Consider the following 21437-nt stretch of genomic DNA (forward strand, 5'->3'; position numbering starts at 1 on the left):
TGGCCGCAAGGTTTCACTGCAGGGCCACCACCAAGCTCAGTGACGCCGCGACCGCCTCCTGCCCAGGTCAGAACGCCGCCGGGCGGGGGTGCGGTCGTGCAATAGGAAGCTGGGCGCGTTGCAAGCTTCCCGTCCGACACCCGCTACCCGGCCCCTCACTCTACCTAGTGCATTCCCTGGACACCTCCGGGGTCCCACCTGTGGTCCTCTGAGACCCCTTCCGGGCCAGCCATGCCTCTAAGTCGCACTTTGTCCATGTCCTCACTGCCAGGACTGGAGGATTGGGAGGATGAGTTCGACCTGGAGAACACGGTGCTCTTCGAGGTGGCCTGGGAGGTGGCCAACAAGGGTGAGCACATCAGGCGTCCGGGCCCTTGACTAGAAGGGCGGTTGGGGATGGGGGCCCGAAACTCTGACTCGGGGGGCAGAACTACATGGGGGACTCTTGGGTTCTGGGCAAGGCGCCTGTGACTCCTGTGTCCTTGGGGAGGGGCTGGAGTATGTCTCCTAGGCCCAGCGAGTGAAAGTGAAGAGAGACTTAAGATGGAAGGAGGCTTCCAGGTCCTAACTGTGTCTCAGAGGAGAGGGCACTAAAATGAAAGCTTCCTGTATCTGGAGGAAGGCTTCCCAAAGACCAGAGATCTGGGTCCTGAACAGGGAAGGAGTGGCTGGGGGGATGGGACTTCTGCATGCAAACCTGGGGAGCAGCTAGATTTCAGACCCATGGTCTTGGAGAAAGTGTTCTCTGGGTATAATTCTGGATTGGAGAGAGAGCCACTAGGAGATAGGATGCATGGTTTGTTGTGGGAGCATCTGGGAACCTGGCCACTTGAGAATAAAGATGGGCAGGGGTTGGAGACCCTAATTCTTAGGTGCTAAGGTGGGAGGGAGTTAGGGGCCTGAATGCCTGGGCTTTGAAAGAATCTGGGGCCTGAGACATGGGTTCCTAGGAGTAGTGGAACCCATGGCCTTGGACACATGCGTACTGGGATGGGGAAGGCTGGAAGTCCTAAGTTGGTCAGGGGCTGGGCTCTAGGATGGGAGTGGCTGGGAGCCTGCTTTTCTCTGTCCTTGGCTTCCAAGAGCCTGAGCTTCTAGCTTTGGAGAAAGCTGAGGCTGGAATCTCCAGAAGCTAGGCAGTCTCAGTTTCACTCCTCAGAAGAGTGGGGTCTGAGGTTTGCTTTGCTGGGGCTTGGAGAAAAAGGGACAGGGCCTCCCAGCATGAGAGGGGGCTTGTGGACGCAGATCCATGTATTGGTAGGGCCTGGGCTCCAGGAGGTGAGGATGCCCTTAGGGGGCCCAGACTCCTGGGTTTGAGATGGGATCATGAGGACCAGCTGCATGCCTATGTCCCCAGTCAGGGAGGAGGGACTGGGAGACAGAGCTGCAGGGCTCTTGGGGGATAGGGAATGAAAATTCAGGCTTCTCTTAGGTAACTGGAAAGGTGAATAGGGCAATGAAAAAGAGTTCTTCCCACTGTGTCTTGAAGCTGACCGAGAATCTAAACCCAGCTCCTGAAAGCCAGGAGCCCACAAACTTGGGTCCCAATGATTCTCAGCCTCTGCCATCCTCAAGCTCCTAGACCCTAATTCCCTCAGACCCAGGAGTCTAGCTCAAGCCCCCTCCTCCTCAGTGTCCTGATCCCAGCCCCCCTTCTCCTTAGACCCAGGAGGACTACCCTCTCGCCCCCTTTCCTCTTGATCCAAGCCTCCAACCCTTATTCCCTCTCCTCTGACTCCAAAGTATGGGCTCCCAGACCCCTTTTGCCCTGAGCTGGAGATCTGGGGTCCCACCCCCACCCCAGGTCCCAGACCTATAGACCACAGCTGGGGCCTGCCCTCATGCACTTGGGCCCACAGTGGGGGGCATCTACACGGTGCTCCAGACGAAGGCGAAGGTGACAGGGGATGAGTGGGGCGACAACTACTACCTGGTGGGACCGTACACGGAGCAGGGTGTGAGGACCCAGGTGGAGCTGCTGGAGCCCCCAACCGCGGCCCTGAAGAGGACGCTGGACTCCATGAACAGCAAGGGCTGCAAGGTGGGACATGGCATGGCTGAGGGCAGGAGCCCAGGGCCCTCCCCCAGGGTATAAGCAGAGGATGGAGAAGGAAGGGGCAGGGAGTGGAGAGCGGGAGGCGTGGACAGCCAGGCTGATAGGCAGATCAGGATCCCGTGAAGTCCAAGCTGGTGGATCGAGTGTGTTGGTGAATGGATAGACAGATCAATTCAATAAGCCAAGATCCAACAGACCCAGGTAGAGAAAGAAAGCTAGACAGAAATACAGCCAGCCAGAGGGAGCCCAGGGGAGGTCAGTTTGGGCGAAGGCAAGTGTGCTGGAGCAAGAATCTGGAAGTTGAAGAGTTCAAAGTCAGCCTCTGCTTGCTGCCTTGTGTGACCTTTGCTAATGAATGTGCTAATAGCATCTACCTTGTAGGGGTGCTGGGAGGGTGAAAAGTTAATAACCATAATGTCTTTGGCATGGTTCCTGCATGAAGGTGGCCGTCTGGTATGAGCTATTATCATCATTGTAACCACCACTGCCATCATCATGACTTATAAATAGCCAACCTGGACAGCGAGGTAGACAGGCTGACAAGGGAGAGAGATGTACACCTTCTAGGTATAGGAGAGAGGCTGCTGGATGCTTCAGAGAGAAAGATAGAATATTGATTAAGAAAGGAGAGGCAGGCAGACAGACCCAGGGGGCAGAGTCTGAGATGCGCAAATCCAGAGACTAAAGAGAGGACGGGAAAGTTCCAGGGCCCTAAGATGAAGACCAAAAGTGAGGCAGCTTCCATTCAGAAGCCCATGAGGCAGCTGTCAGAAGGGACAGACAGGTGGGAGGCTGGGAGGCAGAGGTACAGTGGTTCCTCCACTCTTTAGTCTCTCTTTGGGGGATGGGGTCTGGAGTCCAGTCAGGCCAGATTGTGTCCCTAAAGGACCCCAGCACAGCCCAGTCCCTCCCCCAGGGTAGTTGCTCCTAAGAATAGCCCCCCCAGCAAAAGGGCAGACAACAGCTGGGAGGAGGAGGGGCGTCCCAGGGAAAAGCCAGGTTGGCGTGGTTGGGGGAGGATGATTCCTCATCCACTGGCTGGAGGTGTGGCAGCAGGCCCAGAACCAAGGCCGCGGTCTCAAGAAAAATGTGGAAGGGCTGAAATGAGACAGCAAGACTCAGAAACATGGAGTGGGTAGAAAAATTCAGCCTTGGGGCAGAGAAAGAGGACAGGCAGGGCTAGAAATGTGGCTGCAGACTACAAAGTGGGCCTATGGACAGAGAGAAGAAGTAACAGGTGACAAATGTATGGTGAAAGGGACAGAAACAAGGCAGGGAGGTGGGGTAGAGGTGGCGACAAGAACAGTAAGCAAAGTTTCCAGTGGAAGGAAGTAGTCACAGACAGAAGACAATGGGAGAAAGCACCAGGTGATTGCTAAGAGAAATGTGGCAGCAGACCCCGAAACAAGGCATCAGGTAGAGGCAACAAGGCAGCGGGGGACAGAGTCCTGAAGTGAAAGGAGGGAGTGGAGTGGAAGAACGGTAGCAGTTACAGAATCTAACCAAGGGTCCAGGAAATTTTGGAACAGAGGTAGCAAAAGAGTATGGTGGAAATAAATCACAGCAAACAGAAATAAGGCAACGGGTGAGAAGTCAGCAGCAAATACAAAGGATGAGAGAACTGGGCTTGTGCCAGGAGATAGAAGAACTGCAAAAGCCCTGAGCTTTCCTGTACCCCATCCCAGGTGTATTTTGGACGTTGGCTGATCGAGGGGGGGCCCTTGGTGGTGCTCCTGGACGTGGGGGCCTCAGCTTGGGCCCTGGAACGCTGGAAGGGAGAGCTCTGGGACACCTGCAACATCGGGGTGCCCTGGTATGACCGCGAGGCCAATGATGCCGTCCTCTTTGGCTTCCTCACTACCTGGTTCCTGGGTGAGGTAGGCCCCACTACTGACCCCGTCTCATGCGGTTCCACCCATGCCCAAAACTACAATGACCATCAGCCCCTGGGCAGAGAATTGGCTTCTCCAGAGGCACTCTGGGAATTGTAGGGTTTTGGGGTTTTTTTGGGTTTTTTGTTTGTTTGTTTGTTTGTTTTGCAGTGCTGGGGATTGAACCCAGGACCTTGTGCATACAAGGCAAGCACTCTACCAACTGAACTGTATCACCAACCCCTGTAGGTTCTTGATTCCAAGAATTAACTTTGACCTGTGAGGACATAGACATCCAGGGGCTCAGCCTCTTTCCTCAGAGACCCAAATTGCCAATTCTAGCTGCGTTTACTCCAGTTTTCTCAGTAAGGGCTGGCCCTTAGGAATTCTGGGAGTTGTAGTTCTCTAATCCAATATTGTTAAAACTGAAGTACTCAGATGAGGACCTGGATGCTTATGGCTCCCCAGCCCACCTAAGAACCAGTCATCCTGGTTCTGTCTCCTGTCTAGTATTAAAAGCCTTAAGAAACTCAATTTTCCATGCCCAGGGACAAATGATTTAGGATCTGCCTACCTAAGGCATTCTGAGAGTTATAATCCTTTTGTTACTGTTGAGTGCTCATCCTTGATTGAGATAAGGGGTCTCCAGGAGTTGTGCCTAGAACTTGGAACACTAGAACTTTAGTCTTCCTAGTTCAGCCTTGCCAACCTTATAAAACTGGCAAAAAAAGGAAAACGAAAAAAGAAAAAAAAAAACCCAGCCCCCATCAGTCTTTGGGGGATGAGGCCAGCTGGTCTGACTGCCTTGAAGCTTATAATTCCTTGTACTGTAGGGATTGCAACCCACTCTGTGCAGTAGTGGTACTGGAGTTACCTTTCCCTTGCTTTTTTGTCCACGTTGGGAACTGCCAACTCCTTTCGTGATATACACAGAGACACAGTGACCCTATCCCTCTTGCCCCACAGTTCCTGGCCCAGAATGAGGAGAAGCCACATGTGGTTGCTCACTTCCATGAATGGTTGGCAGGCATTGGGCTCTGCCTGTGTCGTGCCCGGAGGCTGCCTGTGGCCACCATCTTCACCACCCATGCCACTCTGCTGGGGCGCTACCTGTGTGCTGGTGCTGTGGACTTCTACAACAACCTGGAGAATGTGAGCTGGGGGTGTGGCAGCAGGTGGGGACTGCAGGTATCTCAGGATGGCCCAAAGCTCTAAGAACCCCAAGGGGATCGCTTCTTCCTTTCCCAGAACCTGAGTCCAAGTCCCCAGATCCCTCCTCCCTTAGACCCAGGAGTTCAGGTGCCAGCCCCACCCCCAAACTCCAGGACCCTGGAGTCCTAGACCTCCAATCTTGTGCCCAACTTTCCTAGCCCATCTTCCTTCTTTTCCTGCCCAGTTCAACGTGGACAAGGAAGCAGGTGAGAGGCAAATCTATCACCGCTACTGCATGGAACGGGCAGCAGCCCATTGTGCTCATGTCTTCACTACTGTGTCTCAGATCACCGCCATCGAGGCTCAGCACCTACTCAAGAGGAAACCAGGTAGGGCCTGGGTTGGGGTCCCTAGCCATGAATGAGGTAGGCGACTGTCAATGCCAAGGCCAGTACCACTTTTTAACAAAGAACTGAGAACTACAACTCCCAGAAGGCCTTGGGATTGGGATGATGATCTGTAAATGAAGCTGTCTGGCTCTGTATACCCCAGAAGCTAGTGGGAGTTGTAGTGTCTCTGATAGTAACTTCTGAAATGATAAAATTCACCAATTGGCTTCTGAAAGGAAATCCAGGGTTAGTAGACTTCGTTTTGGGAAAAAATTAAGTTGGAACTGGGCTTTCTTCCCAGATCTTAGTATCCATTCTCAATGTGTATGGAGTGAGAACTTCCATTCTCAGAAGGCCTTTGTCTGCCTAGCTCCAAATATTCCTGAAATTTTGTCCCAGGAGCTGATGGGGGTTGTAATTTTTCATTGACATGCTTTAATTTCTAAGGAGAGGAGATGGCTGGGTCCCTGAAAGATTTTTGAAGGTTGAGAGCATATCCTGGAAGAAGCAAGCCATTGGGATACTTAATTATTCCCATTTCAGGGTGGGATAAGGGAAAAAAAAAAAAAAAAACTACAACTCCTAAGTATTAAAAAGAAAGAAAGAAAGAAAAAGAAAAGGAGGCTTTCATTTATTCATCCAAAGATCCAAAGACATTAATCTGAATGAAAACAAATGAAGAAATGAAACATGGGACCTTCTCCCCCAATCCCAGATATTGTGACCCCCAACGGACTGAATGTGAAGAAATTCTCTGCCATGCATGAGTTCCAGAACCTCCATGCTCAGAGCAAAGCTCGGATCCAGGAGTTTGTACGAGGCCATTTTTATGGGTATGTGGGCCAGGTACCTAGGTCTTAAGAGAACAGGAGCTAGGGTCAGGACTCCTGGATCTGAGGAATCCGGGGACAGCTAGTTCCTGAGTTCTAGAACAATGGGCTGAGTCCTGTAGGGATTGCAACCCACTCTGTGCGGTAGTGGTAATGGAGTTACCTTTCCCCTGCTTTTTTCCCATGTTGGGGACTTAAAGGAGCTCCCTATCTAAGGAAAAAAACAGCCACAACTCCCAGGAGGCCTCATGGTGCTTCTGCATTGGCTAAAAAATTCTTTTCAGCCAGGTGCCTTAGCACATGCCTGTAATCCCATTGGCTCAGGAGGCTAACACAGGAAGATCACAAGTTGAGGACAGCCTCAGCAGCTTAGTGAGACCCTGTCTTAAAATAAAAATAAAAGAGCCAGGTGCAGTAACATACTTCTGTAATCCCAGTGACTCAGGAGGCTGAGGCAGGAGGATCATGAGTTCAAAACCAGCCTCAACAACAGCGAGGCACTAAGCAACTCAGTGAGACCTTGTCTCTAAATGAAATGTAAAAAAGGGCTGAGGAGGTGGCTCAGTGGCTGAGTGGCCCTGAGTTCAATCCCTGGTACCCCGCCAAAAATTAATTAAAGTAAAAGAGGGCTGGAATACAGGCACTGTGGTGCGTGCTTGTAATCCCAGTGGTTTGGGAGGCCAGTGCAGGAGGATTACAAGTTCAAAGCCAGCCTCAGCTACTTAGTGAGGCCCTAAGTAACTCAGCCAGACCTTGTCTCAAAATAAAAAATTAAAATGGCTGGGATGTGGCTCAGTGGTAGAGTACCCCTGGGTTCAGTCCTAGTACTAGGAAAAAAAAATTGCCTTTGCCCCTGTAGCTTCTGGGGTTTGCATTTTCAAGAACAGGACTGGAGGGTGAGAGTCCTGGGCTTTATCCTGCTATATTACTTCTCTAGGCACCTGGACTTCAACTTGGACAAGACCTTGTATTTCTTTATTGCTGGCCGCTACGAATTCTCTAACAAGGGGGCTGACGTCTTCCTGGAGGCATTGGCCCGGCTCAACTATCTGCTCAGAGTAAGGCCTCAGTTATGAGGGTGCAAAGGGAGGATGAGAAAATGATTGGAGAACAGAGACCAGGCAGATGGGCTTAGGGAAACCCATGCTGGGGGAAGCAGGGTGTAGAGACCCAGAAAGATCAAAGGCTCAGTGGGGACAATAACCCTGTCCTGTAATTCTTAGCAGGAAGAGGCACAGAGGGTTGTAGAGGTGCTAGGGAGTGGCAGAGGGTGGCTGGCCCCAGCTCTCCCCATGTGATCCCAGCCTTCCTCCTTTTCCTCATCTCAGGTGAATGGCAGTGAGCAGACAGTGGTCGCCTTCTTCATCATGCCAGCTCGGACCAACAACTTCAACGTGGAAACCCTCAAGGGCCAAGCCGTGCGCAAACAGCTTTGGTCAGCAGCCCTCTGCTGGGGCGCCCTGTCAGCTTCACTCCAAGCCCTGAACTTTAGGCCCAATGTTTCTCTGGGAGTCTTAGTCTTGCTCTCTGTAACATGATCAACTTGCCCCACCAGTTACTAGTGAAATCACTGCTTAAGACACCTCCAGGGAGCAGTGGCTCACACCTGTAATCCCAGCAGCTCAGGAGGCTGAGGCAGGAGGATGATCATAAGTTCAAAGCCAGCCTCAGCAACTTAGGGAGGCCCTAAGCAACTCAAGTGAGACCCTGTCTCTAGATAAAATATTAAAAAGGGCTGGGGAGGTGGTTCAGTGGTTAAGCTCACTGGATTCAATCTCTAGTATAAGGAAAAAAATCCTCCAACTCAGAAAGAATAAGAAGTCATGGGATGGAAGAGTGTAACAACATGAGCAAGGCACTGATATCAACCCGGCAAGGTTCCACTCATACCACTGACCCTCACTGGCTTTGTGAATCGAGGCAAACCACTGTCCCTCCCTGAGCCTGTTTCCTCCTCTGTAAAACCCATTCATTCATTCATTGGCCATCAGATATTCACTAAGCATCTACAAGGTGCCAGGCCCTGTTCCTGCCAGTGTCTGGGAACACAGCTGTGAGCAACAGAGATGAAATCTCTGCCCTTATGAGGATCATGTTCTAGAAAATCTTATGGAAAGTGTGCTATCAAAACAGTAAAGCAGGGGCTGGGGATACAGCTCAGTTGGTAGAGTACTTGCTTCGCATGCACAAGGCCCTGGGTTCGATCCCTGGCACCACAAAAACAAAACAAAAAACAGTAAAACAGGACTGGAATATGAAACAGGGTTGTCAGGGTTGTGAGGACAGATGACACGATAAGCCTGTGTGTGTCTGGGGAACTGCATTTCAGCCATGGGAACAGCAAGTGCAAAGGCTCTGGGGATGTTTGAGAAATGGCAAGGAGGCCAGGGAGGCTGGAGCAGCATATCCTAGGGAGGCAGGAAGAAAATGTGACTACAACTATGGGAAGGATTGCAAGCAGAGCTATCCAGTGGGGCTCTGTGCTGGCTTTGTTTGTGTGCCTGAACATACCTTTCTTAGAATCTTCCTTTTTTTTTTTTTTTAATAAAATGGGGCTTAGCATTGCCTCCTCCAGGCAAGTACAAGTCCTAATAATAGCTGACATTTCTGGAAGGCTCAGAGTGTGCTGGGCACTGTGCACTTTTTGTCTTGACCTCCTCAAGTCTTCATTGCTAACCTCTGAGGTTGGTTCTATATTTATCCTCATCTGATAGATGAGTCACTGAAGTTAGAGAGGAATGGCCACCTGTCCCTGGCCACACAGCTGATACAGGGCATAAGGAACTGGAGCCTTCCAGGGCCTGTTCCCTGGTCCCCATCCTCCATCCTGGAGCCCCAGGGCATGGTTTTTCTGCCCAGACTTCAGTTTCCCCAATGCCCCTAAAGCCTGACAATAAATGGTCTCTGGTGCTATCTGATGTTGTTACTCTGCTCCTTCCAGGGACACTGCCAACACAGTGAAGGAGAAATTCGGGAGGAAGCTTTATGAATCCTTATTGGTGTGAGTACCAGGTCCTTGCTTTGTATCCTTCAGGGCCCTGACCCCTCTTGTCACCTCATTCCCATGTGCATGTCCCCACTCACCTTTCAGGGGGAGCCTCCCAGACATGAACAAGATGCTTGACAAGGAAGACTTCACCATGATGAAGAGGGCCATCTTTGCCACACAGGTATGGTTTGGACCCCTGAGCAGAGAGAGCCATTTTCCAGCAGCCCTGAAGGCCTCTTGCCATGTTATTTCTGACCGCAGAGATTGCTGGGAGTTCTTCTTTCTTCAGTGATTCTTTATTGAGGATCAATTTTGAGGTCCACAGAAAGGTGTGAGGTGACAGGTAGAACTTCAATTCCCAGAGGCACTTTGGGAAGGCTATTTTCTGTGACTTATTCTGCAGGGCGGGGAGCAGTTGGGAGTTGTGGGGTTTGTTTTAGTTTTGACTTCTGGGAATTGTGGTTCCTTTGGGCTCCTGTTAGGGATGAGGAGGGGATTCTCATAAGAAAACTACAACTCCTGTGGTTAGTGGATGAAGGGTAAAAGGGACATTCAGAGAGTCAAGATGGCTGCAGAAGAGAAATTACAACTGCCAGCTGTCTGTGGGCCTTACTGCATATGGTCTCCCCCTCTGTCCCTAGACATTTCTGGGAATGGTGGTTTTGTTGGGCCTCTTTGGGATGGATCCCAGAGGTCAGCTAAAACCCCTAGCATTCCCTGAAGAACATTGAAAGCTCAGGAACCACTGTTTCTTATCCCATTGTCTATGGCTTAGTCCCCACACACCCCCGAGAGTTGTATTTTCTTTCATACACGAATTTGATGGAATTAGGTGGATGGAAAACCTTGGAGAGAGTTATGGGTTACAAAATGAGAACTACAACTCCCAGCAGCCCCTGGGACTTTTCTGCAACATGGATTTCCCTCACCACAGAGGATTCTGGGAGTTAGAGTTCTTTAATTCCTTGAGTCAAGGGATTTTGATACCTGTGGTTAGGGTTAGTGAGTCTGGGGACTGGAACCTAGACAGTTACATTACACAAACAGATATGAACTGCTTTTGGCCAAATTATAATTTCCAATGTCCTTAAGGTAGCACACCTTACTCAGACATTGTTGCTAACAGAGGGATGCTGGGAGTTGTAGTTTTGGGGGGCCTCTGGAGTCAGTAAGCTGAAAGTGAGTAGAAACTTTAAATGAGACATGATTCAACAGTTGCAAAGAATTATCCATCCCAGCAACCTCTGGGGCTTCCTAGTCATTCTAACTTCTTTTTGATGCTGTGACTTCTGGGAATTGTGGTTCCTTTGGGCTCCTGTTAGGGATGAGGAGGGGATTCTCATAAGAAAACTACAACTCCCAGCTGTCCCAGAAGTTTGCTACATTATTGACATAGTCTCTGTCCCCATTGACTGGGAAAGTTATATTTCTTTTAACGTCAGAGCCAAGAGCACAGAACCAGATAGTGATAACTCTCCATAGTCCCTGGGCATGTTGAGACTAACTCTGCCTCAAAATGAGCTGGGAATCAGTTTTTTGACTCATGGTAGTTAAGGAAAGACCCTTTACAGATAGAACCAAGAAGGAACCTACAAGTCTCTTGGGTTTGTTACCCCATGGCCTGCTGGGCATTGTGGTTTCCTTGGATCCCTGGGTCAACATGGCCCATAGATAAATAGGAAGCCCTCTGTTCCTTCCCTAATCCTCGCCCCCCTTGTGGCCCCTACAGCGGCAGTCTTTTCCCCCTGTGTGCACCCACAATATGCTGGACGACTCTTCGGACCCCATCCTGACCACCATCCGCCGAATTGGCCTCTTCAACAGTAGTGCTGACAGGGTGAAGGTGAAGGCACTGTCTAGGGGTGGGTTTGCAGGGGGAGGGGGTCGCACCCCAGTTGTCAAACTCCCAATTCGTCTAGTTTATCAAAGGCATCACTGTGTTTAGAAAAAAACCCTGGCTTCTGAGGCAAACAGACTTAGGTTTAAATCTTTGTCTTGTCAACCACTTGCTGTGTGGCTTTGGACAAGTGTTTTACCCACTCTGGGTTCCCAGGAAGTATCTACATAAGATGCTTGGGCTAAGCCCTTCTTTTTCACTGCCAGGTGATTTTTCACCCAGAATTCCTCTCCTCCACAAGCCCCCTGCTCCCTGTGGACTATGAGGAGTTTGTCCGAGGCTGCCACCTTGGGGTCTTCCCTTCCTACTATGAGCCTTGGGGCTACACACCCGGTGAGTGCAGCAGGTTGGGGGCTGCATAGTTCTGGGGTCTTGTTCAGATCTGGCATGATCTTGGGGCAAGGCACCAGCCCTCTCTGAACTCATTTCCCTCCTTTGCAAAACAGGAACAATGGTAACAGTCTGTTCTGCTACAGCATGACTTTTCGTAATGCAGTAGTTCATGTGACTCAAAACTAGATGACAATGTCAGTTTCAAGTGGATGTCACTGCTCTGATTTCCCCCAATATGCCAAATATCAGCACTGATTCACAACTGACTAACAACTAAGTGCAGTACAGTTTTCTCCTGAGTTGCCTGTTTTTCCAGCTTATAGAGGTTTTTAGGAACACTTCTACATAAGAATTATAATACTCCTCAAATATATATATATAAATATATATATATATATTTAGTCTTTTTTTTTCCGAGAGAATATTTTTTTTTTTTTTTATTTTTTAGTTATTGGCAGACACAACATCTTTGTTGGTATGTGGTGCTGAGGATCCAACCCGGGCCTCACGCATGCCAGGCGAGTGCGCTACTGCTTGAGCCACATCCCCAGCCCCTCCTCAAATATATTAAGGTTGAGTTGTCAAACAAGGCATAGTAAGTGCTCTGCACAAGAGGTATTAACAGTGAGAAACCTTTTACTGCCTGTCAAAACAGACTATAAAGCTGCTGCCTATAATCCCAAGTGGCTCAGGGGGCTGAGGCAGGAGGATGGCAAGTTCAAAGGCAGCCTCAGCAACTTCGGCTCTAAGCAACTTAGTGAGACCCTGTCTCTAAATAAAATATATGTGGCTCAATGGTAGAGAAAATGACGGACTTTTGTCCAGAGTAAGTGTTCAATAAATCTTCATCTCTCAACTTAAGACTTTTCTGCATTATGAGTCCTTGAGGCAAAAAAAAATTCCTTTTTCTGCGTTTCAGCTTCTGCACTGAGAAGCGGGGAGAAGTATAGCCTACTGCCCAGCGCCGTTGTGCGGGCTCTGTGACTAGGCACTTGGTTTGGGCGCCGGTAGAGGGCGCCATTGAGGCTTTTATTGCAATTGAGAGGGTAGGCGTGAGAGGGAAGCTAAGTGGACCTTTCTCACACCTTCTTGCAGCTGAGTGCACAGTTATGGGCATCCCCAGTATCTCTACCAACCTCTCCGGCTTCGGCTGCTTCATGGAAGAGCACATTGCAGATCCCTCAGCTTACGGTCAGCACCCAGGTCCCTGAGGATTAGAGAAGAGTGATGGAGAGTTAGGATTCCTGGATCCTGGGCAGGAGGGAATGTGAACTCTTGGGTCCCCGGGGGAGGAGGGGTCCTAGTGCCACAGAATCCTGGGGAGGATGAAGGTCTTCCCAAACCATTTTTAAAACCTGCCTCTGTGGCACATACCTGTAATCCCAGCAGCTAGGGAGGCTGAGGCAGCAGGACTGTGAGTTCAAAGCCAGCCCCAGCAACTTGGTGAGACCCTTTCTGTTAAGTGGGGCGGGAATACACATACTCACACTGGAAAAGATATGGCTCAGTGGTTAAGAGCCTCTGAGTGCAATCCTCAGTACAAGAAACGAAACAAAACAACAACAACAAAAACCCTGCCCTGGCCTCTGCAGGCATCTACATCCTGGACCGTAGGTTCCGAAGTCTGGACGATTCCTGTTCGCAGCTCACCTCCTTCCTCTACAGCTTCTGCCAGCAGAGCCGGCGACAGCGCATCATCCAACGGAATCGCACGGAACGTCTCTCTGACCTTCTGGATTGGAAATACCTAGGCCGGGTATGACCCCCCCACACACCCACACACACCCCCTTTCCCTAAACACAGCTTTCCTCCTTTTCTAGGTGAATCAACCTCTCCTGACTTGATTCTTGGTTACTGCAGCCTCAAAAAGTTGGTGCAGGTGGTAGGATCTCCTACTCCTCCTGCTTCTGACAATTGATGCCCCTTTAAGAAATTCGGGGTCTGGGTTGTGGCTCAGTGGTAGAGCACTCGCCTAGCATGTGGGTTCGATTCTCAGCCCCGCATATAAATAAATGAATAAAATAAAGGTCCATCAACAACTAAAAATATATAAAAGAAAAAAAGACATTTGGGCTGGGGATGTAGCTCAGTGGTAGTGGAGTGTGTGCCTAGCTTGAGCAAGGCTCTGGGTTCAATCCCCGCACCTCAAAGAGAGACATAGGGGTGGGGAGGGAAAGGAGAGGAAGGGGAAAGAAGGGGGAAAAAAAGAAAAAAATAAAGTCAGCCTAAGTAATTTAGCGAGACTCTGTCTCAAAAAATGAAGAGGGCCGGGGATGTAGCATAGTGGCAGCATAATGGCAGAGCGCCCCTGCGTTCAAGCCCCTGTACCAGAATTTAAAATAATAATGAGCTTCAGGAGGAAGAACCTAGGTTCGGAGTTCCATTTGCATAGGGGTGTGGCCAAGTCAGAAAGATGGATATTTGCATAGAAGCATACTGGAAGGTGCAGGTGTGGGCGAGTGTTCATCTACATTAAAAGGTGTCAGGATCCGCCAGGGGCGGGGTCTGGCTCCTGCGTCTCTTGACACCTCCTCCCCTTCTTTACCCCAAGTACTATATGTCTGCACGCCACATGGCGCTGGCCAAGGCCTTCCCAGATCACTTCACCTACGAGCCCCACGAGGCGGATGCGGTGAGTGGATCCGTGCTCTCTGCTGAGCCAGGAGCTGGAGAGCTGGGTCGGGCGGGGCTGGGGGTGGGGTGTCTTTCTGGGGCCTCTGCTCACTCTGGTCTGTTGTGCCCACACTCATGGGTATGCAGACCCAGGGGTACCGCTACCCACGGCCAGCCTCGGTGCCGCCATCGCCGTCACTATCACGACACTCAAGCCCACACCAGAGTGAGGATGAAGAAGAACCTCGAGACGGGCCACTTGAGGAAGAGCGTTACGATGAGGATGAGGAGGCTGCTAAAGACCGGCGCAACATCCGTGCACCCGAGTGGCCTCGCCGGGCCTCCTGCACCTCTTCTACGGGCGGGAGCAAGCGCAGCAACTCAGTGGACACTGCGCCCTCCAGCTCAATCAGCACGCCCAGTGAGCCCCTCAGCCCCGCCAGCTCACTGGGTGAGGAGCGCAACTAAGCCTCCACTCCACGCTCCCTGCCTGTGTCCCTCCTCCAAGGAGTGGATGCAGGAGGCGTTGTTTCTGAACCCCACTCCAGATCCTGAGTGGTGTCCACCCTATGTGTGGACCCCAGCCCAGTCCCTTCTGCCCAGCTCCACCCTCGGAGTCCCCACACTCCAAAATCCACAATGCTGTGCCTTTCTTGGGTTTCAGGATGCATTATCTGTACCCTGGAGTCCCTCAGGCTTGAGCTGGGTCCCAGAGGCCTGGAATCTGCCATTATTCTGCCATGGTGCCAGAGGTTTTTGGAAAACTGGCCTGTTGCTTTCCAGGCCAAGTCTCCTAGTGCCCTTTGTGGCTTGCAAATTTTACAGCATACAGAGCATGCCATGCTCAGGCCTGGCCTGAGGACCACCAAGTGCTGTAAACCATATGGTATCCCTGTTAATGGGACCCTTTCAGGGACTTAAGGTAACTGAAAGCCAACTGTCCTCCATTTAAACTCAGAACTTGGGCTTCAGTGTGGACTCATGCTCTAGCCCTCTCTGGTGTCCAGTTCTGCCTCCACCCCTGCTCCTGTCAACCCCCACACTTTGGCCAAGCCAGGGGTGGCAGAACCGCTTGGTTCCTTGTTCTTTCTAGAGCACATGCTGATGTGGTCTAGATACCTTTCTGCCTTTCTGGTCTTTTCTGGACCAGATCCCACTCCTTCCCTGAGTCTGAGCTCTCCTCCATGTCTAGAGATTCTTTCTCTCCCCTCCAGAGAATCCCTCTGCTGAGCATAACCCTTACCCCCAGCTGCCCCAACTGCTCAGCCCACCATGAAACCACTGGGTTCTAGGTCCCAACTGCTGAATCTGGAGCCTTACCACTGTGCTGCATCCTGGTCCCTTTCCCCTGATCTATAACTGAGCCCACTGGGTTCTAGAAGCTCCACATTTACCTCAAGGCACTTCCATCCCCAAGCTGTGCCCTGCCCCCAGCTTTGGTGAAAGGGAGGGGCCCCTCACGTGTGCTGTGCTGTGTCTGAAGCACTACTTGGTTTGCAGTTGGGAGGGGGAAGCCGGAAGGGTGTGATTAGAGTGTGTCCAGAGATGAAAAAAAAATACATCTGTATTTAAGAATTCCAAGTATGGTCAGTCATCAGCACTTGGTAGACCTCACTCCTGACTCCCCCAGACCCCATGATCTTAGTCCCTGCTCTGCCCTCCTCCATGGTCGCTTATCTCATGCTGTTGTAGCAATTTGGATTGCTGTTCTAAGATTCCAGTGTTGTTCAAGGAAGGCACATCTGACTGCTTAGCTGGGACTTAATTTGCAAGTGGCACAAATGGCAAGTGATCTTTGGCATGAAGGGGCTCTGTGACAGAGGATCCATAGGGCAGCCATGAGAACCATTCAGTTAATTAAATTGAATGTGGTTTATCAGTAATACTGATCAGAGGCAAGTGTTCAGTGGCCAAGTGTGTGGTCCATGGCTGTTCTAGTGGTCATCATAGATGGATGGATTGGCTTCGCATGTTTCCAGGACTCTGTGGCTTCTGTACTTTGGCCTCATTGTCCTCTGGATGGCTCTATTTAAAAACAAACTTCTTTTTTGTTCTAATCTTCACTAGGCCATATATGCATCTCTGAGCCAATCACTACTCGGGAAACTAGAAAACTCCAATTGCTTTGGATTTGGATATGTCGGCATCTTTCCCGATAGCCTCTGTTACAGTCATGCAATTCCCTTCTCCCTCACGAGTGGCCATGAAAGCGTGATGACAGCAGAAAAAACACCACCCACTTAAGATGCCTCTTCTACCATGAAGGGTGGCAGGGGTCAGAACTGACACAGCAGTTTTGTGGCTTGGCCCCAGCAAATGCCAATTCCTCTTTTAAGCTTCTTCAGTTCCCACTTGGATAAGTGGACCCAAGTCTCACATTCTATTTCAGTGCTGAGCCCGAAACCCCTAGCTCAACCTCTTAAGCATCATGTGTACCCAGCTGTTCAGATTCATCTGATAATTCTTATGTGTGCAATTCTTATGTGTGCGTCTTGTGGTTTTATTTCAGCATGGGCCAATATTATCTCCAAGGTGTAGAAAATAGCCTTTGGAGATCACACCCAGGTAATGGCCTTAATTTGCCCATATAAAGGGGTCAATAATTATACTTGTCATCCTATTTTTTTTTAAATCAGGGATTAAACCCAGGGGCCTTAACCACTGAGCCACATTCCCAGCCCTTTTTATTTTTTGATACAGGGTCTCAAAAAGTTGCTTGCAGCCTTGCTAAATTGCTAAGACTGACCTCAAACTTGTGATCCTCCTGCTTCAGCCTCTGGGATTTGTCTTCAATTTTTAAGATCTTGGTCTGATACCTAACCTCTATTACTCGTTGAACAGAGCCATTCCAGGAACTGGGGGTATAGCTCAGAGGTAGAATTCATATCTAGGAGTGCCAGACACTAGAAAAAAAGCTGACTGAAGCAGTGCAGGCCAGTAATCCCAGCAACTCCTAGTTTGATGCAAGCCTGGAGGACTCAGCAAGACCCTATGTCCAATTCCTACTAAGACACATGGTCAGGTGGCGGAGTTCTAGCAGTGTCTGCTTCCAGCTACCAACCCCAGGTCTGTATGTTAAGACTCCTTGGAGGCTGGCTTCACCGTCTGGCAGGAGCAGTTAACATTGAGCCAGACAAACTGAGAAGCCTTGACTGCAACATACCCAACAAATGGAATCCTGCCTCAGAATAGATAAGAACAAACACACACAAAACCATCAGATGCTGGAAAAAGCTTTAATTTTTATTTGGTCCAAGGCTTGGGAGGGGCTCCACGGTGGTTAAAAAGCTGCCTAGGGGTTAGAGGGAGAGGCTCAGGCCAAAGCCCTGATGCCAGGAGATGCAAAGGAGCCCCATCAAAGGCCACTGTACTCCAGGGCCTCTAGTCATGCTTGAGGGTGAGTCTTTCGAAGAGATACTCCCCCAGGCCAGCCTGGGGGCCTGCCAGACGGTGGAGGTTAGTCAGGTGGTCCCCCATCTTCTTGATGAGCTTCACCTCCTCATCAAGGAAGTGGTTCTCCAGAAAGTCACAGAGCTAAGAGAGAGGACAGGAGAACTTAGAAGTCCAATTTCTGGAGAAGAGGGAGAGCTGCCTCTGCTAACAAAGGCAGATGTGGGAAGGAGGCTTGGGAGTTATTTGCCCAGGCAAAAGACAGGGGAGTACTTACATGTGGGTCTGTGCGGGTAGAACCCAAGGCATGAAGATCCAAAATGGCTTGGTTCAGGTTCTTCTCCAGAGCCAAGGCAGCTTCCATGGCGTCCAGGGTGTTGCCCCACTCATCTTGAGAAGGTTTCTGAAGAGAAGACAAACATTTCAGATTGGCCACCCATCCCTCACCCCCACTACAACTCCCAGCAGTTGTCGAGGATCAGGGATCTGGCCCACAGAGCTTTGCATTCATCACCCCCCCGTTTCTAACAGCTACAGGTCCCCAAAACCTGGACCTAGACCCCAAGCGGCCGGTACCGTGGCGTCTGGGGGAGTTCTCCGCGCCTCCGGGTCCTCGACAATAAACCCGCACAAGACCCAACTCGATCTCCCATAAGCCCCCACAACCCCTCAAAGGGCGCGCACGGCCTCCAGGGAGTTGTAGTCCGCTCTCCACACGCAGTATTTACCTGCACGTCCTGGAAGAGGGCGCGGCCGCCGCGCTGGTTTTGCATCTTGAGGAGACGCTCGGAGGCCTCGCGCTTTTCCTCAGCCAACTCGCGGAAGAAGTGGCCCACGCCCTCCAGAGCCACATCGTCACGATCGAAATAGTAGCCCTGCGGGAAGACATGGAGAAAGCTAGGGTCGCCACGAGGCGACACCAGCCGTGCGGACTCCGCCCTCCGAGTTCCAGCTGAACAAAGAAGGCTGGCGCATGCGCAGAGGCCAGAGGTGCGCAGTTGGGGAAACTTGGGCCCATGGCGCCCCGGGTCCCCTCACCAGAGACCCCTTACCAGAGAGAGGTAGGTGTAGGAGGCGCGCAAATGCAAATTAACCAGGCGGTTGACGGCAGCCTCCACCTCGGTGGAATAATTCTGACGAATCTGGGAGGTCATGGTCGTCAAGAAGGAGCTAACCACAAAAAACAGAGTTGGCTGGTCCTGGAAGCAGGTCCTGGGCGAACAGATGGTCCCGGAGATTGCAAATGGAGATCAGATTGGAAGGCGGTTGGAAGCTGGAAGAAAAGGGAGTCCCCGGCTCTGTTCCGTCCAAACACTGTTGAAGCAAGAAGCAGATCCGTGGGACCTCCAGGCTCGTTGGTTGAGGTTGCGGGCAGGGCGGCTTGCTTTATAGTGCGCTGGCCCCGGGAGGTGGGGCGTTTAGGGCGGGAGGTCAGCCAATCTGCGCGGGCGGGAGGCGGGGCCTGAAGGCCGGGCCTGACCAATGACAAGCAGATAGGAGTTTAAGCCCCCGCCCGGGGGTGGGGAAGTCACGCGCCTGGAGCGCCTGGCTGTTGTGAAATCGGGGGTTGGGGTGGGGAGGGATTGGTGGAAGGGATCCTGGGAAATAAAGGGCTTCAGAGGGTCTTTCAGGAAAGAGGGAGATTAATGAAGTGATGACTGAAGTCTTGGGGTGTCTTAAGAAACAAGTCGGCTTCTAAGGTTGTTTCTAAGAAAGTGGTTCTTTCTGGTGTCCTGAAGAGGGGGTACCTCAGAGGTACCAGGGTACCTCCAGTTGCCTGGGGTTTGCTCTGCACAACAAAGGGTCTCCAAGTTTGGGAGGCAGTGAGGTGGTATTTTGGGGACCCTGGGGATCTCTGAGAAATGGGGTGGGAAGTACCTGGAACCCTTGGATTTTCACTGGGAGGGTCGCATTCATGATAGAAGTGGGTGTTGCTACCAAGCCCTCCAGGGGACTTTAAGCCCTTTAAGTGATCTGCAAGATGGGAAGGGCAGGTTTTTTTGTTTTTGTTTTGTGGGGGTCGTGTGCGTGTGCGTGTGCGTGTGTGTGTGTGTGTGTGTTTCTGGAATCCTAACGGGCGTTTTGAAAAGGTGGAGCAACACGTGGAAGGCTGGCCAGCCCTTTGGAGTCCTGAGTAGACTGGGCCTCTTGGAGCTGTTTCCTGGGCGCAGTATCTTATTGGGATTAGAGATATGGAGAGGAAGGAAATGACTTGCTCTTTGGGGGGGACTCTCTCTGGGACTGGCTTTCCTTGGGGACTCTTCTACAGGGAACTCCAGAGGCTCCGAGCATTCGTTGCCCTGGAGCAGTGTCTCTGAAGTTGTCCAAGAGTCTTCCCTGACACCTGCTCCTTCAGTCACAAAGCACAGCCCTGGGTCCTGCAGGAACAAGGTCTGAGGACCTACAGACAGGGTGTCTATCTTTGGTCAAACATACTTTTTGAAGTGTGCCCGGTCCATGTTGATAGGACTGGTTCATACCAGGACCCTGATCTTGGAGTAGAGAACTTGACCATAATGCAGGAGCCCTGGGAGCTGAAGCCACTTGGCGCGTGGGTGAGCGCTCAGGGCCTGCTTTGCAGTCCTGAGGCAGTAGAAGCAGCCCAAGCAGGGGAGCTGACACTGGGATCCCCAGATATGGGGGCCAGGAAGGTATCGGTCCTCAAGGGGCGTCTGGGCGGGTGGCCAGGCGAGAGCAGTGCTGAGTCATGCTGAGCTCAGCACGGGAAGGGGCTCCGCGGCGCACGGGGCGGGGCAGCTCGCTGACCTCATCCCCTCCGCTGGTTCAGGCCTTGTGCTTGCGACCCTCACGGAAAGGCCTGGCAGAACCACGTCCGGCCTCCTACCCCACACTGATGGAAACCTGTGCACTGTCTCCAGGTCTTATTTTCTGTTCTCTTGATGCTCTTTCCTGGGGATCCTGCTTGTGGTTACCTTGTCCTGTCTCTCTGGTTGGTGGCTGTCTTCCCTCATATCTTTCCCCTGACTTGGTGTCTATGGGGAGAGTCAGTGCCCAGGGCGCCAGCTTGATTGCTGGTTACTCATTGACCGCATTCAGACCTCAGCCTGATGACCTTTAGCCTCAGGCAGGCCCAGGCGTGACACCTGCAAGGGGCCTCCAGGTGGAAAAGGGCTGAAACAAAGGTGCTGGGAGAAAGAAAACTTGGGGTTCAGGAGATCTTGGGGTGGGGAGACAAAGACCCAGAGAGGCAGAATACTGACTCCCTAGGGTGGGTCCCACTCTCTCCTTACTCCCCAGTGCCTCTGCTGTTATTATTCGATGGCCATACTGGGGATTGCCCAGGGGCACTCTACCACTGAGCTACATTCCCAGTTCTTGAGATAGTGGCTCTCGCAAGTTACTGAGGCTGGCCTCAAACTTACAATCCTCCTACCACAGCCTCCTGAGTTGCTGGGATCATAGGTGTGCACCACCAAACCCCAAGTGAGGGTCCAACTTGTGTGCTACCTGGAAGTTGAGGACCAGGAGGGCCCAGGGAGTCACTGGGCCAGCCCCAGGCTCTGCTGCCTCAGCCTCAGTCAGCCACATCCCAGTCCCGTGCACCTCCACAGCCATGCTTTAGAGGTCTGGGTTTCTCCCTTAAACCCCCATCTGTCTCCCAACCTCCAGTAGCTTTCCCACAATGCCCCAGAGTCCTCCGGTCCTTTGTCCCTTCCACCCTATTCTCCACTTCAGTAAACTGGTAACTTCCTGGGCTCCCAGTTGTGAAACCTCAGGCCAGGAGGAAGGCCCCCTTGTGCTCAGACCTTGACCAGCACTGGTCTGTCAGCACATATTTCACCCTGGGTGGCCACAGGCAGAATCATGGGGCAGCTTTGGTTCCTCTTAGGACTTCAGGCTCCTACACAACAGGAACTGGGGGACTGACTCATCCCTAATCCAGATAGCACTGGGC

The 21437-nt window shown here is 51.5% G+C and overlaps 2 protein-coding genes across 2 annotated transcripts; one reads left to right on the plus strand and one right to left on the minus strand.

The window, feature by feature from the left end:
- Window positions 1-19: 19 nt before the first annotated feature.
- Window positions 20-16613, plus strand: Gys1 (glycogen synthase 1). Its single transcript, XM_046466297.2, has 16 exons — window positions 20-349; window positions 1860-2041; window positions 3742-3933; window positions 4894-5079; window positions 5324-5468; window positions 6184-6301; window positions 7236-7356; window positions 7627-7733; window positions 9240-9299; window positions 9390-9468; window positions 11017-11130; window positions 11391-11517; window positions 12613-12708; window positions 13110-13273; window positions 14070-14150; window positions 14279-16613. Exons 1-16 carry the CDS (start codon window positions 232-234, stop codon window positions 14597-14599), a joined length of 2211 nt encoding a protein of 736 aa, XP_046322253.1. The 5' UTR covers window positions 20-231; the 3' UTR covers window positions 14600-16613.
- A 735-nt stretch (window positions 16614-17348) lies between these two features.
- Window positions 17349-18896, minus strand: Ftl (ferritin light chain). Its single transcript, XM_046466270.2, has 4 exons — window positions 18574-18896; window positions 18250-18396; window positions 17799-17924; window positions 17349-17665 (listed from the first exon to the last, which is right to left on the minus strand). The coding sequence occupies exons 1-4, from the start codon at window positions 18673-18675 to the stop codon at window positions 17513-17515; spliced, it is 528 nt and encodes a 175-aa protein (XP_046322226.1). The 5' UTR covers window positions 18676-18896; the 3' UTR covers window positions 17349-17512.
- Between the last annotated feature and the right edge of the window lie 2541 nt (window positions 18897-21437).

The sequence above is a fragment of the Marmota monax genome, unplaced genomic scaffold, assembly GCF_021218885.2.
Source record: "Marmota monax isolate L192 unplaced genomic scaffold, Marmota_monax_Labrador192_F-V1.1 WCK01_AAM20220418_F8-fsc00160, whole genome shotgun sequence".
NCBI classification, from domain to species: Eukaryota; Metazoa; Chordata; class Mammalia; order Rodentia; family Sciuridae; genus Marmota; species Marmota monax.

Excerpts from the sequence above, each read along its gene's own strand:
- Gys1 (XM_046466297.2), top strand. The coding sequence starts at position 232 with ATGCCTCTAAGTCGCACTTTGTCCATGTCCTCACTGCCAGGACTGGAG. Across the intron at positions 3,934-4,893 it reads CTACCTGGTTCCTGGGTGAG|TTCCTGGCCCAGAATGAGGA; the intron begins GTAGGCCCCACT and ends CTTGCCCCACAG. Across the intron at positions 7,734-9,239 it reads GCCGTGCGCAAACAGCTTTG|GGACACTGCCAACACAGTGA; the intron begins GTCAGCAGCCCT and ends TGCTCCTTCCAG.
- Ftl (XM_046466270.2), bottom strand. The coding sequence starts at position 18,675 with ATGACCTCCCAGATTCGTCAGAATTATTCCACCGAGGTGGAGGCTGCC. Across the intron at positions 17,925-18,249 it reads CCCTCTTCCAGGACGTGCAG|AAACCTTCTCAAGATGAGTG; the intron begins GTAAATACTGCG and ends TCTTCTCTTCAG. Across the intron at positions 17,666-17,798 it reads CTACCCGCACAGACCCACAT|CTCTGTGACTTTCTGGAGAA; the intron begins GTAAGTACTCCC and ends CCTCTCTCTTAG.